Source organism: Phaenicophaeus curvirostris, chromosome 1 (genome assembly GCF_032191515.1).
Source record: "Phaenicophaeus curvirostris isolate KB17595 chromosome 1, BPBGC_Pcur_1.0, whole genome shotgun sequence".
In the NCBI taxonomy this organism is placed as follows: Eukaryota; Metazoa; Chordata; class Aves; order Cuculiformes; family Cuculidae; genus Phaenicophaeus; species Phaenicophaeus curvirostris.
Window position 1 is genome coordinate 105,170,276 of NC_091392.1, and position 20,130 is coordinate 105,190,405.

Sequence of the window (20,130 nt, forward strand, 5' to 3'; positions counted from 1 at the left end):
AATAAAATGAAGTGATACTTTACTCATAGAATCAGAAAGAGTATTATAGAATATACTGATTTTAGTCTAATAAGTAAAACATCAGAAAGAACATCTGCATCAGCTCCCATGGCTGATCCTCTCACAGCAAAACCACTGGTTTCAGCTTGTTTGATTCTTAAAAAGGGAACTGAAAAATCCAGTCTTTGTAATCTTCAATTAAAGCCAGTTGGGAGAAAGCAAATGCAAACAATGTGCTGTCTTGCCGTTGCCTGTAATTTAAATCTAAAAACACTAAGCCTATAGAGATACATTAAAGTCAGAGAGCCCATCAGGAAAGCAGATGGCAAAATAAACAACAATGCAGGAAAAAAAACACTAAACCTCTTGCTAGCACTTAATAGTAACATGGGTAGGACAAATCTCACCAGGGTAGAGAACATTAGCAGACTGTTCGTGACAAAATGAAATAAAACTATTTGACTTGACGCTTATGCTTTCATAAATCTGAACATATTTATTATTACTATTTTGTCCTGGGACTTCAGCCTTATCTTGGGATGCTGAAAGTTGCTTTCATTAGGAGCAGGCGCATGATGGATCCCAGCATCCCTGGCATAATGTGGTTTCTACAGAGAGTCATATTTACTGGAAGGCAGGAGGACTCACTCAACAGACCATAGTCTTTGTTTATAGCTCCCAGCCTATTTCTGCCAGCACTCTACCCCAAAGATCTGTCTCAAGGGGCTCTCCCTGGGAGTTTGCAGTGCTGAGGCTGTCCAGGGTTTTACTACTGCATCTTTCTAATTTTTTTAGGGGTATTTTGCTTTCTCTCTTTTCTAATTCCAGTGCGATCAATTAAAGCTTCCTGTTTACTATGTCAAATCCTAGGAAAATTTTCTAGGCTACATTCAGTTAGCTAAATCCCATGTTTCAGGTACTGCCTGTTGTTATGTTAGTTACTGTACCATTAAGAAGAAACTGAACGACTGCCTCCATGTATTCAGAAATATTGTTGCAATATTGCCTCACACCTTTATATTTGCGTAGCTTCCCTAGTGATATAAGAGCACATATTAGAGAAAATGCTGGGTTTAGCAGGAGACTTTCTGATCTAAGATTATGGTTGCTCAAGTCTCCATTTGAACACTAAGCTGGCAGGTTTCATCAGGTATCTTGCCTCCTGTGGTTTAGATGCAAGTTCCTTAGGGCCGGCTGTATTGCAAAGTGAGAACCAGCTCTGTCCCTGGAGCACTGTAGAGGGAACTGGCATAAAAGGAAAAGAGGCTACCCTTTACTTCTTTCTTGATATATTTCAGTCAACCAGTCACTGTCCATGTGCTTATATTGTGTGGAGGGCCAGAAGATCTGCTGTACCCAGTGAGGAGAGGGAGAAAAGCATCACTGCAATATTCATATTTTGTATAGTTCACCAACTAAAAATTTTCTTGGTTTTGTTTTTCTAGTTTTAAACAGCCTCTTTAAAAACCTAGCAAGTAATATAGAAAAGCCTCCTCTAGGTAGCTATCCAGAAAGGTAATATCAGGTGAAGACTAAACTCTTCTTCTTTGTATCTTCTTGCTGCCACAAAGGTAATTGCAAAAAATAGACTCCACCAGTTAAGTTGATGTAAGAAGGCAGAAACACTAGTGCCTCTTCAATCTCTGATACTTGTCTAAATAACTATAGTGTCCTTTATGAGTATTGCAGTGACCTCTAGGGGCTTGATCCAAGTCCACTGGCTTCATTTGTCATTACAGACTTCCCCCAGACTTCCTGAAAGTTTTCTAAGCCTGGAAGGATGAGTATTTAATGTACAGATGAAAAAAAAATAGCGTGTCTGATGAGAAACAATAGCCTAAAGCCTTCCATCTCAATGCTGCTGATGTCTGCACAGTTAAAAATGAACTACCTAGGGCTTTATGAACCGCTGGTGTTAGCCTGAACAATACATTCACATACATTTACCTGAAATCTAAATTTCGTTTATTGCATTTCATAACCACATGGAAGGTGACAGCATCTCTTTAATACTGAATCAGAGCAAAAAGTTCCCACTTCTTATGCATATTAGCATAAAAGAAAGCACTTCTACTTACCCAGGAGTACTGTAGATCCATATCAGTTAGGGAATATGTAAGATGTCGTTGATGAGAAGAGCAAGTACAATTTTCCCATTCTTCTATTTTTGAAATCAAGAAGTCACAAGGACAGAGTTGGTTATCAGGAAACGGCTTCCATTCACTCCACAAGTGAAATTCAGTTTCCGAATGGATTGAAATAGTTCCTAGGTTATTAAGTCTAGAAATGTGTGAGCGGCCTAGAGATGCAGAAATAAAATCTGCCCTAGGATCAGTCTCTTCTTTTGTCCTCATGTTGTCTTTCCAGGTCTTCTTTTCCTGAGATTTTGTCAGTTTCATGCAAGAAGTTAGTGCTTCTTCATCCTCTTCAGAGAGATAAGCATCTTCTAATGTATCTTTAAAAATGCAAATGCTTCTGTTATTGTAAGTTGCAAATCATGGAGAAAATAGCACACTTTTTTTTTCCTTAAATACTGTCTATTGCATTCTGTTTAATGCAAAAGCCAAGGACTCCATAAAAAAAACCAAACCTAAATAATAATGATAACTAGGGAGATGGAAAGGATTTTGTACTGAGTCAGACATCAGAGCCAAGAGCAAGATTTATTCTCCATTTGGTATATTTGTCTTCTTCCCTCAAAAGCCTGGAAAATTATACTGGTTCTGCACTGAACACGAAAGTTTGCTGATTAGATGTCATATTGCTGCATAGTTGCAGATAGTATGACTTTAGCTTAAATACTGGAAAAGTCTGAAAAGCTTTTCCAGATGATTCCTCTCCCACCACTTCCCAGTACTTATGTTGTAGTTAAAAAGAAATTTAGAAATTTAGAAATTTAGAAATTTAGAAAACTAAATTTCCTCATGTATTTCAGTCCAAGCAATGATTTGGCTAGAGCAGTAGTTCATCAGTTTAAACTAATTTTGCTAGTATTGGTTTAAAAAGAATCATATACACAAATGCATTGTACAGCCAATGCATGCACTGTTGAATTAATGGTTGCAAAACAAGTTTAGATGAAGAACTGCTGCATAGTCAGATTAATGATCTATAGGAAGCTTGAGAAAATAAGCTGAACTCAGAATCAGTTTAGAATTCCTGTGTCTTTTGGCCCTAAACAATCTGGTATGATGAGACACCTGCTTGCTTATCATACCATAGACTTTCCTGTGCTCCCAGCTGCTATTGACTCATTGATTAAAAATGAAAAGTTATCTTTGCATTTGTGAGTTTTGTTATCCTGATCTGCAGTGTGATACAAAACTAGGAACTACTCTAAAAACCAACTGTCCCAGTATGGAGGCCTCACTGTTATACAAATCTGTTTAGCTAAAATCCTCTCTTGCAAGATATGCTGTTAGAAAACTCAAGCTAGTGTGACAGGAAACAGGTTTTCACACTACGAGGAAGTCAGCACTAAAGTGATATGACAGTAACATCTCAGCTGGGGTTTTAAAATTGTGGGTGGTGAGTGACAGGGCAGGACAGGATTGTTTACAGTTATACTCAATACAGTGTCATTTGCCAAATGCTGGAAAGAATGCTGATATGATATTTTACTTACTGAGTGGGAGTAAAACATTTTTGACATCCTCCAGGCTTTGTGTACTCGGTTTTTTGGTTCGGACCAATTTCTGCAATCGTTTTAATGTTCCCATTGACTCCACTTTATCATCTGGCTCTGTACCCTGGCAAAAAACCCAAAGACATTAGAAGTATTCAAGCCCTACACGTAAAACCTAAGGGAAACATGCTGTTTATTTTGAGAATGACAGATCTCTGATTCAAAGAATTAATAATCTACACAGTGCTTTAAAAGTTAAGTGCTTCCTTGCTTGGGACGAATAGATGCAAAAAAAGGAAAAAAAGGCAAGTCACAGGAGGCATCAAACTTATATTAGTGTTCATATTACTGTTTACATTACTGTTTTTCTTTGATATTCCAGTATTACTTAATTCCAGATAAGTTCTAGAAAACATTTTAATATATGCATCCACAACATTATCCAGAAGCATTTCAGGTATGCACAGAAAACCCAGATGTGGGAAGCCATTGCATTTAAATATGTATGGGTGTGCATTCTGAAATACTGATGTCTTCCTTTATTCAAGGTGTTATTTCCTTTCCTAGATTAAATGACATTAATGTAAATAACAATTCAAATCTGTTATTCCACATCCCAATAATGTCCTACTGAAGAAACTCAGGGTTTGGGTATTACTGACTCCTCGAGTAGGAACTTCCTGAATGTACAGCCATCTCACACACTTTCACTTATGTTGAACCAGCTCTCTTGCAAATCAGTGCAGAAACACTTCAGCCACTTCCAGTCTGACTCTGGACTTCTCTGTGAGCTTCAAAGAGAAATTTCATACTTTGACAGCAAACAAACTCTCTTCCATAGTCATATGCCGGGTTTCATTTGGACCATCTGCTTTTTATTAGAAACCAAAGAATTTAACTGTATTAGAAATGAGTAAAACTGTAATTCACTGATGACTACTTGTTTGAAACAGTACTATCTAGCTTCTACAGATGCTCACCTATTTATACCAATAATGACTCTGGCCTAATTTGGCTATGCATCTTTGGCAACATTACAAGTGATTAAGTGCTAGTGCTGATGTTATCAGAAGGTAGAAATACAGAGACCTTTATTGCACTGTCCCCAACAATTAGGTCACGCATCATAGATCATTTTTTGCTTCCTCATATGCATAATCCTTTGAGAAAATGTCATCAGGGAGTTTGCATATTCTAACATATAGCAGGCAGTCTACTTGGGGATGGGTCTTGAGAGATTTTGAACTGCTCAGCTTTGATATGGGTTAGAGGCTTTTTGCAAAATCTTAGTATGAAGCATGTCTGAAGCCCCAGCATTCACATATTACATCCGTCCATCCTGTGTAGCAATGGTAAAGGAGAGGGTGCATGCTAATTTTAGATTTTAAAAAAAGGCTACTGTTCCCTTGACAGATAACTGCTTATAAAGATGTGTCTGCTTCAAGTGCCAAAGGTTCAGATAATTTTCTATGAAGACATGAGGTCTGCAAGCAGAAATAGAAGTCCAAAGCTTCTATGCCCAGTCAAAGGACATTTTTATGTGTAAGTTTTGTGTCACTAGAGAATTGTGTTGAAATTATAATAAGGTGAAGCATAGAGTTTTTGAGAGCTAAATGAGAATAGGTGAGATGTTCCCCTGTATATTCAGCTGTTTGATTTCAAACCTTGAAAGGGTTTTTGATGAAGTGATCTGCATCACTAGTTCATCTTTGTCCAGCTGTAAATTTGGGGAGTTAATAACCTACAGAACCTAGAATATCCTCTTCATGTAAGACCAATGGACTAACAGACTATTAAAAACTGTCTTGAACCATGCATGACCTAGTGAAATAAACATATACCCACATGCGTAAAGTTACACACAAAATATCTTTCAGGCACTCTTCTGATGAAATGTTCTTAGCTATGTAAAACATTAGAATTATTGTTGTGGTGGTTGTTATTATTTCTCTAGATACACCTTCAACAGCTTCCTTCACAGCTGGTACAGATTTGCATGATTCCATTTTTGCTGATGAAGCTATGCTGACTGCTTTCCTTTAGGATAAGACCTTAGTCCTCTTGCTAAATGCAGTGAGTGCAGAAGTTTCCATGGTGGATAGCGCTTTGGTTTAGATTCCCTTCTTCTCAGCAGTATGCTACATTCCTTGAAGCCTACAGACTGTCCTGAGAATGAAGATTCAACTACAGGAATACAGCAGGAAGCCAGACAGTTGGATGTAAACAGCTTTTCATATCTCCAGTGTCTTCTCTAAGTTCTGGCTACACTAGTATTTTAGTTTCAATCAGGGGCATATACATGAAGGAAATTTCACAGCTATCCCTGTAAGCTGTGCTTTGGTCTCAACATGGCACAAACTGAATTCATCACAGATGAATTTAAGATGAAATTAAGATGAAAGAGGCTTTCTGGAAGTTCAACTGATGAACTCCAGCTACTATAGGATGCCCAACAGAGAGGATCAGAACACAGATAGATTTCCCATAATGTATATACTGTGGACATCAGCTCATCAACATCAATTGTTCTGCCATGCTGATACTCACACTACTACTACTACTCTGTGCTCGTTACTAATATAGTAAAAAACTAGGTGCTTTCAGTTTCTGCTGTTTGAAGAATTAATTATTTTGTTTTGTAGAGCAATAAACCCTAACATTTTTGAGCTTAAAACCCTCTAGAACTTCTTGAGGATCTTCAAGGTAGGATAAGGTCTCAGCATATCCACCTTAAATCTCTAATCAGCTTCGGCACCTTTTAAAGCTTATATCTAAGAATTCATCATCCACTGTGGGCCAAATCCAAGCATCTTGACATTAGTTATGTTCTGATTTGTATTTCATGCCTTCTGTCCCCCATTGTAAATTCCAGATAATAGGACTGCAATTTTAGCTTTGCTAAACAGAGAAATTGATGTGTAATTTTTCAGTCTTTCATTGTGAGATGTCATTGCAAAATAAGCTGCAGGGGGTTTAATATTTCTCTAATATAGTATCTCTTGTAGTAATAATCATTTGTACACTTATAAATAGTCATACAAAAGCAACATGGTGACTTTGAGTCCTATCATGGAAGCATCAAAGCAAACAGAAGATAATCTGTTTGGATAATTTTATTAATGTCAAACCCTAATTATCTTTATCTTAAAAGTACTCATTTGGTATAGTTTATTGTTAGTAAAATATCATAACTGTTTAAATAATAAATATAATAACCCCCCTTTTTTTGAGGAGAAAAGCTCATACAGTATCAGTTCATGATGTGACAACTTCTAAATTTACAGTATATAATTTTGTTTTACCTAAGCATTCAAATGCAGAAGTTTAGTTACCTATCCAAGCGGAAGTAAAACATTCTCTGATGTAGAAACCAGGCACACTATTGGGTGGACTGACTGTCCTGGTCTCACAGTTTTGGTACATTTTCCTGGCAACCATTGGGCACAGATTAGTTAAAGCAAGGATAGGAGTGAGAAACACTCATTAAATGTTATGCTCTGGTTTCAAGCAATATTCTTCTTGCTGTTTATGTTGTCTGGAATCTGGTATCTCTAGTTGCCACTGTCCAGGATATGAAAGTGAAGTGCAGTGTCAGAAAGTCAGCACTACTGGTTGGACTAGTAATGTACATTAATTTGGAGGGTGCTACTTTCCAGTATCCTGGAAGGAACTATAGGGGAATACTGAAGATCAGGGCACAATGCAGTGAATCTCCAATCATAAACGCTGTTCATTTAAAATATATTTAAAGAGTTTTAAATCTCACCCCCCTCATGTTCTAGGATCAGAGCATCTGCTCACTTGAGTATTGTAGCTGTGCTTTTGTTTTGCCCAATGTATAAGAAAAGTGATCAGTAAGGAAATATTTCCCTCCATAACAAGAATATTTTTTATTTCCCTGCTTAATGGGTTTTATTCATGTGAAATCGTGTCACATCACAAATAAAAATGAATTGTGTAACAACATAAATCATAAGCTGCCCCTTATGAATAATTTGCATGAAGTATGCATGAATACTTATGGACAAAAAATATATATTTAAAAAATGCACTTATAAAAATGTATTGCAGAAAAAAAGACCTGAATTGGGCCTGATAAACTGTTTCAAGTTTATCCTAAAATAATCCAAATACCTCAGAAATCTTCGTGTACTGATATGTTGTGGGGATTAATCTGGTGACAGAAATACAGCAACTTGGAAGCTAAGTGTAAAACACTGTTGGCTAGATTCCAGAAATCTTAGTCCTGTTAAGCACTCCCTTCCCGTGGTGTAACTGCATTAATTTCAATAAAAGTACTTGTGCAGCATGTCACTTCTCAGCATAAAGAATTTAGTTACGCTAGAGTCTAACCTCTATGATTTTTCCTGAATTGATTTGCCTTTCTGAAAGAAATGTAATGATTTAATCTCAATTACAGTTGCACTTAAATTAACAATACACTATGACAGTGTGGAGACAAGCATTACTGTATGTTTACTGTGCCAATGGTGTTATTATAGTACCATAGAAATTGTTTGAAAGTTTCAGTAATACCCCTGCTGTACATGGTAAATATTAAAATATTACACTATGACAGAGAACTCGCTGCTGTATCTATATGAAGATTTAATTTTGTAAAATGCACCAAATTTGGATAAATTTTACGTTAAAAATGTCAGTAAAGTCAATATTAACCAATATACAGACAAGCACTGTACAAAATCTTTCCATATGCTCCTAACCATATGTATCTGTCTTTCAATATTGCCATTATTGTAGTCTGGTATCCAGGTACTAAAAAATGACTGCAGAGTGAAACTAAGCAGGCTAGGATTGCAGGCAGATTTTCTCCTGGGAATCCTAGAGCAATAGTAAGATATTCTATAAAAGGTAAAGAAATATCATATTAATAGCAGAGAAATAATAAGCTATCATACAAAAAATAAAGATGTATTATGATTAATAGTGTGGATATGGATAAAAATCTTTAAACTTTTGGAGAAGCAACTTACAGTAAAGGAAATCCTATGAAAACTTTGTGTTCTTCCAGTCTGCTAACTGTTGATGGAAAAAAATGAACAATTTTCATGGCTACTCACCATGTCACCATTACCAGCCACAGCTGGATTGTGAACTCGTGGTGGAATCCACTGCTCATAGTTTATCACCTAGGTGGTAACAGAAGTGAAAAAACAATCCAACATAAATAAGAGGAATAAGCTTAATTAGTATCGTGTCATTGAATATAAGTGGTGAGCTAAGCAGTCTTTCAACCAGTATAGTGTGCATATAAAAGCAATGATTGATATACACTAGCCTACTCTCATTGAAATCAGTTTGATATTGAGCTGTGTTAATTTTCTGAGTTATCTGGGACTCAGTAATGTCTTGGAGATACGTGGTGCAGTAGCAGAGCAGTGCCATGGGATGCTTGAGTCCCATCCTAGATTTTGGCTCTCCTTTCCCCATGAGCAGGAAAGCCACAGAAGACCCCATATAGCAACCCCCAGCTGAGGAACAAGAGACATTGATGCATTTCTAAGAAGAGCCTTGTTCAGTTTGCCTCATTTTGTCTAGGATGTTTTAGTGCAGGGGTGTGAATTTGAATTGGATTAACATATAGAGAAAATGGGAGGCTCCTCAGAAGTAAGCAAAGACAAGTCTATACACACTTTCATCATCTGCCCATAACCCATTTCTTGGTCACAATGCTCTTGTGGTAAGAACAGCACTTTCCCTGGGGCACTGATGCAGTCTCTAGTGGGCAGCCTGACAGTGCTTATAGCTTATCAGTGAAAGTAATGAACACTAGCCTTTTTTCTTCATGAATATGAATGGCACTTTGAAGGCTGAATTGCAACCTAAGAATTTACGTGAGAAATGAGGCATGAAACATTTTTGAAAATGTATTAGCCCAAAGACCGTATTACTTCATATTTTATGTCCTTTCCAATATGCTACAAAGGGTTTGAGCCATCAAGGGAGCCCTGATAGGCGTGAACAAACAAGAACAAAGATATGAAAAATAAATGCAGAAAGTGAAGCTGCTTTTTATGGTAAGGTACAATTATTACAGTGTTGCTCATGCTGTGTCCCTCAACCTGTACTTCTGTTCCAAGTCCCTGTTTTCCAGCACTTACAGAATTAATGGAATGAAATGAGCATCTATTTAGGAAATTGAGAGAGATTTAAGTTTTTTTTGTGAAACACTCAAGGAAACTTTTTGGCTTTCTTTTTTCCTTTTTTTTAATTTTTTTTAAAATATTTTTTTAATTATTATTTTTGAGAAAGAGAGTGAATAAAGCTTAAAATGTCCATCTATTCTATTTACTCCTTTTGGTAAATTTGTTTTTTCCATGTCTTACAGAATCACAGATTCGTAGACCAGCTACTGCTGGAAGTCACCCTTGGGAACTGTCTATTCTGACAATATGCACAAAGCAGATTCACCAGCACAAGTTGCCTAGATCCTGTGTCCTGACGAGTTTTGAGTATCTCCGAAGATGGACTTCATACAGCCTCTATGGAAAGCTTCTTCCAGTGTTTGACCTCCCCTGACAGTAGAAAGGTGCTTTCTTTATATTAAATGAAATTTCCTGTGTTTTAGTTTGTGACCATTGCCTGACATTCTGGGCATCTCTGAGGAGACTCTGGCTCTGTCTTAGTTGCTTCCCCCATTTGGTGTTTGAACTCATGGATTAGATCCCCTGAGACTTCTTTGCTCCAGGCAAAGCAGTCCTTGCTCTCTCAGACTCTCCTTGAATGACAGATGCTCCAGTCCCTTAATGACCTTCCTGGACTTTCACTGGATTTATTCTGTATTTTCCCGATTGTCTTGTACCGGGAAGACAGTAACTGGACCCGGTACCCATATGTAGTGGGTCAGCTCGCTGAGCAGGATCTCAGTTCACTGAAGGATCACCTCCTTCAGCCTGCTGGCAACACTGTTTAATGCAGCTTAAGAGGCTGTTTGGTTTATTTGTTCCAAGGGCACATCACTGGCTCACAGTCAACTTGATGTCCACCAGGAACCAATGCCTCCCAGGACATTTTCTGCAAATCTGCTTTTCAGCCAATTGTCCCACATCCTGGACTACTGGAAGGGGTTGTTCCTCCCAAGGATCAGGACTTTGCACTTCCTTTTGTTGAACTTCATGAGGTTCCTGTTTTCCCAGTTCTCCAGCCTGTTGAAAGCCTTCTGATGGGCAAACTCAACTCCCTGGAGCATCACCCACACGTCTCAGCTTTGTGTTGACTGCATATTTGCTGAAGGTGCACTCTATCCCATCGACCAGGTGATTAATGAAGATAAACATTACTGGACTCAGGATCGACCCCTGTGGTAGACCACTGGGGAATGGTCTGTAATAGGATTTTGAACCATTAATGACATGCCTTTGAGTCCAGCAGTTCAACCTGGTTTTAATTCATCTCGCTATTCACTTTTCCAGTCCCTATTTTAGTAATTTCTGCATGATGACGTTATGGGAACAGTGATGAAAGCCTTAGTAATGTCAAGATGAACAACATCCACTGCTTTCCTCTCTTCCACCAAGCTGATCATTTCATCATATCTGACTCACACTGGTCAGATATGATTTCCTTTTCAGAAATCTACACTGCCTACCCCCAAACAACTTCATGTCCTACACATATTTGGGAATATTTTCCAGAAGGATTTGCTCCATCACCTTCCTAGGCACTGAAGTAAGACTGACTGAGCTGTAGTTCACCAGATCCTCTTTCTGGCTTTTGAAGATAGAAATGACATCCATGGAAGATTACACTCCAGTTGTGTGACTTATACCATCACATTTCTATGATCCTGATGACAGTGCAACCTTGCAACTACATGCAGGCCTCCAATTCCTGCTGTTTGTTCCCATACTGTATGCATCAGTGTACAAACACTTCATACGGGCACTCAGTTGTGCGAATTTTGCAGAGGTGTAAGAGCTTCCTGCATAGTGCTGTTCTCTCAGTATTTCCTTCTTTGTGTGCATGAAAACAGAAATAATCATACAATTCTGAAAGATTAAGGAAGCATTATATCATTGTTATCTTGGTGATAATGACGTCCAGAGGTAGTAATCACAAAAACTCAAAATAATACCATAAAAATTTGAAATTTGTCGAAAGCAAACTATAAAAGCCAAGTTCAATAAGTCTTAAATTGGTACCAAAGCTTGGAGGTACTTAGGTCTCTACAGCTTGTTAATCACATAGCCCTAAAAACATTAGGGAGGTCAAAATTAGAACTTTGCTTTTAAAAATGTGCAACTGGTTCATGGGGAGATGCTTTAAGGGATTTTAAGGAAAGTTATACTTAAAGCAAACATAAGTCTTATTCCTTATTATTTCTTCTTCCCTTCTGACTTCATATTCTACTGTGTCTGAGGAATGGCCTCCAGAATCATAACCAGAAGTCAGCCCAGAGGCTGCCATGGCAGGATGGGGTCAGAGCCAGAGATCATTCACACGAAAGGAAGAACTGCTTTGGGAAATCAAAGAATAATCTGTATTCTTAATACATAAGAGAGGGAGAGATAACAGAGAGAATAAGAAATGCAGAATAGAAAAGAACTCTTTTCTGCTTTCCTTGCTCCCCACCTGTTTTTTGGCAGAAGCGAGCAGTGGTAATCATGGGGACAAACTAACAATGCAAAGACAGATAAAAGCCTATAAGAAAGGAGGAGAAACCCAGAACATACTGGCTTTAAAGTCACTAATACGGTCGTCTGTCCCCTGATACACAGATCATTTGACTTGTCTTCTTTTTAAGCCAGATTGTATCTCTCACTTGCACTGGAGCAGGGCACTGCCTAAAGTCTGGATCTTCACAGCTCTCTGTCTTATCTCAGGTGCCTTCAGGGTGACGCGTGTACAGTTTTTTCTTGCTTTCAACCTAAATATCCAGAAGGACTCCTGACATTGTAGAATCAGCAGAGGAAGATGAGCTTGGAGCCTTTTATAAAGCTCAACATTCACCTTGAATGTAATATTCTTTTTAAAGGAAAATTTACCAGACTTTCAGCTTTTAAAGAATTTAATTTAATAATTCCTCATTTGGACACACACATATATATGTGTGTGTTAGACGCTTTTAGTCTGACTCCCAAACAGTATAAACTGTTGTGTCATGTGAAATCAGTAGAGCTAAGCTGGTTTGCAGCAGAGAAGAACTGGCCCTTTAAGTAACATATTATAAGGGCAAACAGACTCATAGGCTCATAGAATGGTTTTGGTTGGAAAAGACCTTAAAGATCATCGAGTCCAACCATTGATCCAACCCTGCTAAGTGAACCACCAGACTATGTCCCCAAGTACAACATCTACCTGTCTTTTAAAACCCTCCAGGGATGGGGACTCACCCACTCCCCTGGGCAGCCTCTGCCAGTGCCCAAGAACTCTTTCAGTAAAGAAATTCCTCCTGATATCCAACCTAAATCTCCTTTGGTGGACTAGAAATGAAATAAAAAACAAACACCAGTTGTTCAGGAGGCACAAGTCCTTCTCCCCACCTCTCTGCTGCTCATCAGCTGATGAGTTATTGCCTATTTTATGTTATTAGTATTCTGCAAACCCAAGGGTCAGAATTCCTTAATTGCTCATGGTAGTGGGATGACTAATATAGTAGTACAAAGAGGACATACGGTGTATGTTTATAGAAGTTCAGAAAGCATTAGGAAATATATGCTAGTATGAATCATGCAAGACTGATCTAAACACTTAGTATGTATGTATGTATTCACTCAGGGAAAGAAAGTTTTCTAAGTGTTAAAACCCATATTTTCAAAAATGGTGCACAACTCACGTGGTCACCAAAGTCTCCTTATAAACTCAGCTTCTAAAATACACACTATGAAGTTTAGGTTAGGCAAATACTGAATGGAACAAGAAACATACATTTTATTTGAATGAAAACAAATTCTGAAAAGAATATTTCTTTCACCTGGCAAGTGGTTTCTTCTGTCTTCTTTCCTTGCAGCAAATGTATCCCATCACCAATCATATTACCTTCTGTGAATTATGATAAAAAAAGGAAATCTGCTTTAAAATGTCCTGTTATAAGTTATTCTGAGGGATATCATGTGAATAGCAGTAGATGTTTTGAGATAACATTTTGACTCTCTGAAGTTAATATAATATCGTTTAAGCATGCATTTTATCTCAAACTGTTTTAAAGATTACAGAACAAATCAGGAAACTGATTCACAGTCAAAGAAAACTTATTCATGCTTACTTCTTCATCTGTACTTAGTCCTCTCATTACTAATGTAGAATCCAACAAAGTGCTTCCTTTCACACTGCAAATTTACAGAAGACGAGTGTAGAATGTTCCTATAAAAAATGAAGGCCCTAGGCAAAAATTATCTTTGCCATTGAGATCTGTTTATTAGATTAGATTAGAAATTACTTTCAAAGGATGAACGTCCTCCCATTACTTCCAAGAAATTAATGCTTTGCACGGCAAGATTATTTACATTCATTACAACACTGAGCAATAATAGGTGAAACAACTCTGTGAACAGTTTAGCTTTTGTAAGTCCAATTTGAAATATCTACTCTTACTCTCACTCTTAAGGCAAATCATCCACCATGATACTACTGTAGGAAGGCCCTAGCAGTTCAATTCCATCAACACAGATATCTGATGTGCTTCGTTATTTTGCAGGAAAAAAAACAGAAGAGAAATTATATGATAATTACAGACCAAGGTGCTATGCTGTTTTTCCAAAGTTACAAGAAACTGGTAGCATTGTGTTGGGGTTTCAGTTTTGTTATTTTTTCCCTCATGAGTTCTAACTTGGCCTCTTTATTACTGATGAGAAAAGCTTTACAACATCTCCTGTTTGCAGAAGGGCGGCTAACAACATATAGAGTCACAAAGGCTGACTGTAGGTAGGTAAGACTGATTCCACTGTTTTGTCTACAATCAACAGAATAAGAAAAAGAAAGATTAATTCAGTGAATAATTTCAAGTGATTGAGATTCTTCAGCTATTATGTGAAAAAAAATTCTTTGAACATGACCATTAAAATTTATATTCAAAGAGGTAAGTAATATCTCAGTCCTCAAAATGCCTACTCTTATGCTGGAACTAAATGAGAACACAATGTGTGTAAAGCTAGCCCCCCCCCCAAACTCATGTGAGTGACACAAATTGGTACATAGATTGTCACATTATTTTTAAAGTAAATTCTGAACCAAGAGAATATTTTAGTCCCTGCCGACAAAAATTTTAATACAATAACAAATAATCTTCCTTATAAATTTGTAACTTGGGTGCTGTAAGACTGGGTTAAAACTCACAAATTACAATCTGAGCATCAGAGAAAAAAGATTAACTTTTTACATCGTATTTCCACCTTGAAACCATAAGCCAGCTGCGTAGGCAACCCCATCAACCAATTTCCTTTATTTGCCGTGTGTGTCAACAGGAAGAGGAAAAATGAGTCACAGAAAATCTTACTGCATGATTTTGCCTTTCAAGGCTTCTATAAGAGCTTTTATGATTATAGGGTAGTGTCTTTCTCTTAAAGACTTGATGGTTACAATAAAATGAAAAACTTTTCCAAAAAGCATGTTACATTCCAAACTCTAACATAACTGAGCATATTTTAAGATGTCTCAAGTACTTGCAAATCTCCTTGAAGTCACTGAGGGCCACGTGTCTGACAATCCAGTGATTTATTCAAATATAGAGTTAGCTGGTCTTCTAGAAGCAGTATAACTCATGTCAAGCACTGCTTATGCAACACCAGTTTAACATAACTGGGTTGTTTCTGGTCCTCAGGCTAATTTGTTTTCATCTCCTGCAGGCATGTCTGCACACGGTGCCCCTGTGCTCTGTAAGCCTATTCTAAAAGTTAAGTCTTGCAGTGTTCAGTCCTGTGCCCCCAAGTCCTCTTACGCTCTCGTCCAACTTGGTATTATTTGGCAGCTATTTGCATCTAAATCACAAAGTACCAAGGAATAACTATTAATAACCTAGCTGAAAGACTACTTACAGTGATACTATTTTTAATTTATTTTTTCAAGACGTAAAACCCCCAGCAAGTTATTAATGCAAAGCTTAGTTGTTAAGTCTCACTCCCAATCACAATCTCTTTTGCTAGTCGTAATAACATACACCTGCTGTACTCTTAAATCTTACTTAAATCAGTTCTACAATGCACTGACACATGGAATAGGTTATTTGGGAAAAAAGCAAAAAATACAACATGCAAAAGATATATATATAAGCTGCACACCTGCACTATTCTTTTCTTCCTAGTCTGGCAAAGGGTACCGATCACTTTACTGTGGTGTGAGCTGGGAGCAATGGAGAATTAGGTCTGCTAACTCTGAGAGATGTTAGCTTTTTTTCTGGTTCCCTAATACTCTTTTGTGGAAGCCAATTGACTGTGACTTGCATAGTCAACTTTTTCAGCGATGATAGTTTTAGGCTGGCAGATCTGATATTGGTGATTTGGGTTTGGGCTTGTGAGCAAAGTCAGGTATTACCACTATTGTGTTTGTGCGATATGTATGTTTTTACTGCCTTGAACCGGCAAACTGATTTTTGTAGAAGTTATACACACAGCAGCATCAAGGACCTAATCCAAAGGTTACCAGCATCAGAGGGTGTCTTTCCATTAACTTCAGTGAGATTTGGGTTGGGTTTGTGAATAAGGCTTTGACGTAAGCAGAGAAGCCTACACTGGCCACTGCACATGGCTTATTACAATAGACTTGCAGACCTTGAAAAATTATCTGTTAAGAGAAAGGTTTGATCAATAGTGATGAATTTTCTTGATCAATTTAATTCCAGCGTTTTTCACCATTTTGTGAAGAGGACTTCCCTTGAAATAATTTTACTGCAGCAGGGGAAAGGAAGATTTTTATTTAGCTGCCAGCTTTGCTTCCTGTTCCCTCTGGGCACCTGCCCTTCAATTACAACACTTGTCATTTTTTAAAATGTGTGCTGCTTCTTTTGCATCTTTTGGATATTTAAAAAGGCTAAAACCAAATGTCTTGAGTAGAAAAGACTTTGGAGGAAGGTCAAAAAGTTCTGTTTTCTAATTCAGCCTCTTTCCAACTTCAAGCTTACAGCCTCTAGAGTATTTTGAGAAAACATTCAGTAATGGTTTTGGTTAAAAGTAAGACATCTGGAGAAAACTGCCTAATTTTTCTTTCATCTAACATTACAGCCTTTACTCTTGTAAGCCAAAGAGACTCACTGAAGGTCCCTTTTCCCCTCACCATTTCACCAAAAAAGCGGAATTCCTCTAAATTTTCCTGTCATCTCTTCTTGCTGGTTCTGGTCCTAAGAAATCAAATTTGTATATATATAGGCAAATGCAATAAACAAGTCAATTTCTGATCTATTTTCCAAGCATTTAAGAGTTTATCTTCAAGTGATTAAGTGAGTGAAACCCAGAGGAAAAGCTAGTTCTCTCCTCTCTTTGGTATATTCAGGTAACAGTGGAAGGTCTAAACAGTGGATGATATCTAGATGTCTAGATATTAAAAGTTAAAGTAATGTTCAACTTCCCACTTTGTTGACCTAAACAGAGAAGAAAACAAGCACCCACTTTAATCTCACCTATCTTGGTTTCTGTTTCTGCTGAATCTTGTCTGATTTGGCAACCATAATGGATTTACTTTAACTTTTAAAACTACAAATACAAATTCAATTCCTGGAAGCAATACTAAGCAGACTGTGAATGCATTTTGATTTTTAAAAATCCAATTTATATTTAAATAGACAAGGTGACTGCTCGCTCGTGATTCCTCATTGTTATTTTAATTAAATTATACAAGCCAGCTCTTAAACAGTGATCCTACCAACTTCTCTTGTATTGTCTGTAAAGTTTTTTCAATGAAGTCATTCAAAACATGCTTTAAAAGAGACTTGGACAAAACACTTGACTATAAAATTTTGCCATCTGCCTTTTGCACCTGTCATGAGGAGTTTTTTTCTGGGAAATATTACTGCTTCCCTGTTGGATACCTGGGGCATTGTAAAGTACACGTGGAATGAGGATTCCTACTATAGGTTCATCTTATAGTTGGCAAGCCATGTACAGCACAACTATGGCAATTTACTGGAGTAGAAGTTTTTTTTGATCCATGGACTACAGAGTGAACTGTCTACAGAGTGTGTTCTTAGCTTCCCAATTTTAAGGTAAGCTTTATTTTAACTCTTTTTTTTTTTTCTTTCTCCTTAAGGAAACAATAAATCGAAAAAGGCTTGACAAATTATTTAGCTAGATTATTGGTGAAAAATGAGAAATTTTCCTAGGTGCCCTTTAAAATACTTCGCAGAAAATGCAAAATCAGCTGAAATATGTTTAGCAATTACCTTCAAACTGACAGTGCCTTCTTATGTACGAATCATTCTCCAGTTTCTTGGAACCCTGACAAAGTGTTCCATTCACATTTTTCCCATCTAAAGTAAAAGCACAGAGAGCAGTCACCTAAATTCATAGCAAACCCATAAAATAACAGGGAAGTCTATAAAAACAGCATCCTAATGCAAATCAAACAAGCTTGCAGAACACTGTAGCATCTGCTCAAACACAGAAACAAATTGATGATTTTGCAAAATAAGAAATTTGATGGAAGGATGGTATTTATTGTGGGCAGATTTCAAGTTTTATCATCATTTGCCATTATTTAGTACATCATTTAGTACCTCATCATGAGATGATAGGGTTTTCTGTTCTAGGTGAAGTGAAGAGGGTGGTTAGTAGGACAGTAGCATTAAATTTCCAGAGGGCAGACTTTGAACTCTTCAGAAGCCTGGTTGGCAAAGTCTCATGGGGGACAGTACTAAAGGGCAAAGGAGCCCATGAGGGCTGGGAGCTCTTCAAAAAGGAAATCCTAGCAGCTCAGGAGAAAGCCATCCCCCTGTTCCGGAAAAAAAGCCAGCAGGGGAGAAAGCCAGCTTGGTTGAACAGAGAGATCTTGAGTGATATGAAGAAGAGAAATGTTTATGGGCTCTGGAAGAGGGGACAGGCCTCTTGGGTGGGCTACAGGAGGGAAGTGAGACTGTGTAGAGAAAAAATCAGAAGGGCTAAGGCTCAGCTAGAAATCAGATTGGCCAAGTCTGTGAAAGATAACAAAAAATCCTTCTATAAATACATAAATAATAAAAGGAGGACTAGGGAGACCATACAGTCCCTATTGGATGCAGAAGGAACAACAGTGACAGGGGATGAGGAAAAGGCTGAGGTACTTAATGCCTTCTTTGCCTCAGTCTTTAATTGTAAAGAAAGTTGTTCCGTCTGTGTACAAACCCAGGAGCTAGAGGAGCAAAATGAGGCTCCCATGATCCAAGAGGAGGTGGTCAGAGCCTTGCTAGCCCAACTAGACACCCACAAGCCTATGAGGCCGGATGGGATTCATCCAAGGGTATTGAAGGAGCTGGCGGATGTGCTGGCCAAACCCCTTTCCATCATCTTCCAACAGTCCTGGAAGACTGGGGAAGTTCCACTGGACTGGAGGCTGGCTGATGTTGTGCCCATCTACAAGAAGGGTCGCAGGGAGGACCCAGCAAACTACAGGCCTGTCAGTCTGACCTCAGTGCCAGGGAAAGTCATGGAGCAGGTGATCTTGAGTGCTATCATGAAGCACATGCAAGAAAACCGAGTGATCAGGCCCAGTCAACATGGGTTCACAAAAGGCAGGTCTTGCCAAACTAACCTGATCACCTTCTATGACAAAGTGACTCGGCTGCTGGACGAGGGAAAGGCTGTGGATGTGGTCTTCCTGGACTTCAGCAAAGCCTTTGACACAGTTTCTCACAGCATTCTGCTTGAGAAACTGTCAGCCTCTGGCCTGGACAGGCGCACACTCTCCTGGGTGGAAAACTGGTTGGATGGCCAGGCCCAGAGAGTGGTGGTAAATGGTGTGAAATCCAGCTGGAGGCCAGTGACAAGTGGGGTTCCCCAGGGCTCAGTGCTGGGTCCAGCCCTGTTCAATGTCTTTATCAAGGACCTGGGTGAAGGCATCGAGTGCACCCTTAGCAAGATTGTGGATGACACTAAGCTGAGTGGAAGTGTCGATCTGCTGGAGGGTAGGGAGGCTCTGAAAAGGGATCTGAACAGGCTGGACTGCTGGGCAGAGTCCAATGGGATGAGGTTTAACAAGGCCAAATGCCGAGTCCTGCACTTGGGGCACAACAACCCTGTGCAGTGCTACAGACTAGGAGAAGTCTGGCTGGAAAGCTGCCTGGAGGAGAGGGACCTGGGGGTGTTGGTCGACAGCCAACTGAACATGAGCCAGCAGTGTGCCCAGGTGGCCAAGAAGGCCAATGGCATCTTGGCTTGTATCAGAAACGGTGTGACCAGCAGGTCCAGGGAGGTTATTCTCCCTCTGTACTCAGCACTGGGGAGACCGCTCCTTGAGTACTGTGTTCAGTTCTGGGCCCCTCACCACAAGAAGGATGTTGAGGCTCTGGAACGAGTCCAGAGAAGAGCAACAAAACTGGTGAGGGGGCTGGAGAACAGGCCTTATGAGGAACGGCTGAGAGAGCT

The 20,130-nt window shown here is 38.6% G+C and overlaps 1 protein-coding gene across 4 annotated transcripts in view; it reads right to left on the minus strand.

Annotated features, from left to right (window-relative positions):
* The window catches only part of SAMSN1 (SAM domain, SH3 domain and nuclear localization signals 1), a 91,432-nt gene that overhangs the window by 51,032 nt on the left and 20,270 nt on the right, over positions 1–20,130 (minus strand). For 2 of the 4 annotated variants that reach the window (XM_069870504.1, XM_069870521.1), the window contains 3 exons: positions 8,707–8,775; positions 3,626–3,749; positions 2,079–2,455 (listed from right to left, as the gene is read on the minus strand). In XM_069870504.1, coding sequence (XP_069726605.1) covers positions 2,079–2,455; positions 3,626–3,749; positions 8,707–8,775 — 570 coding nt within the window. Of the gene's footprint in view, positions 1–2,078; positions 2,456–3,625; positions 3,750–8,706; positions 8,776–13,559; positions 13,628–17,954; positions 17,972–20,130 lie in introns of those variants that run through there. The other 2 variants (XM_069870513.1, XM_069870495.1) reach the window with 2 other exon arrangements.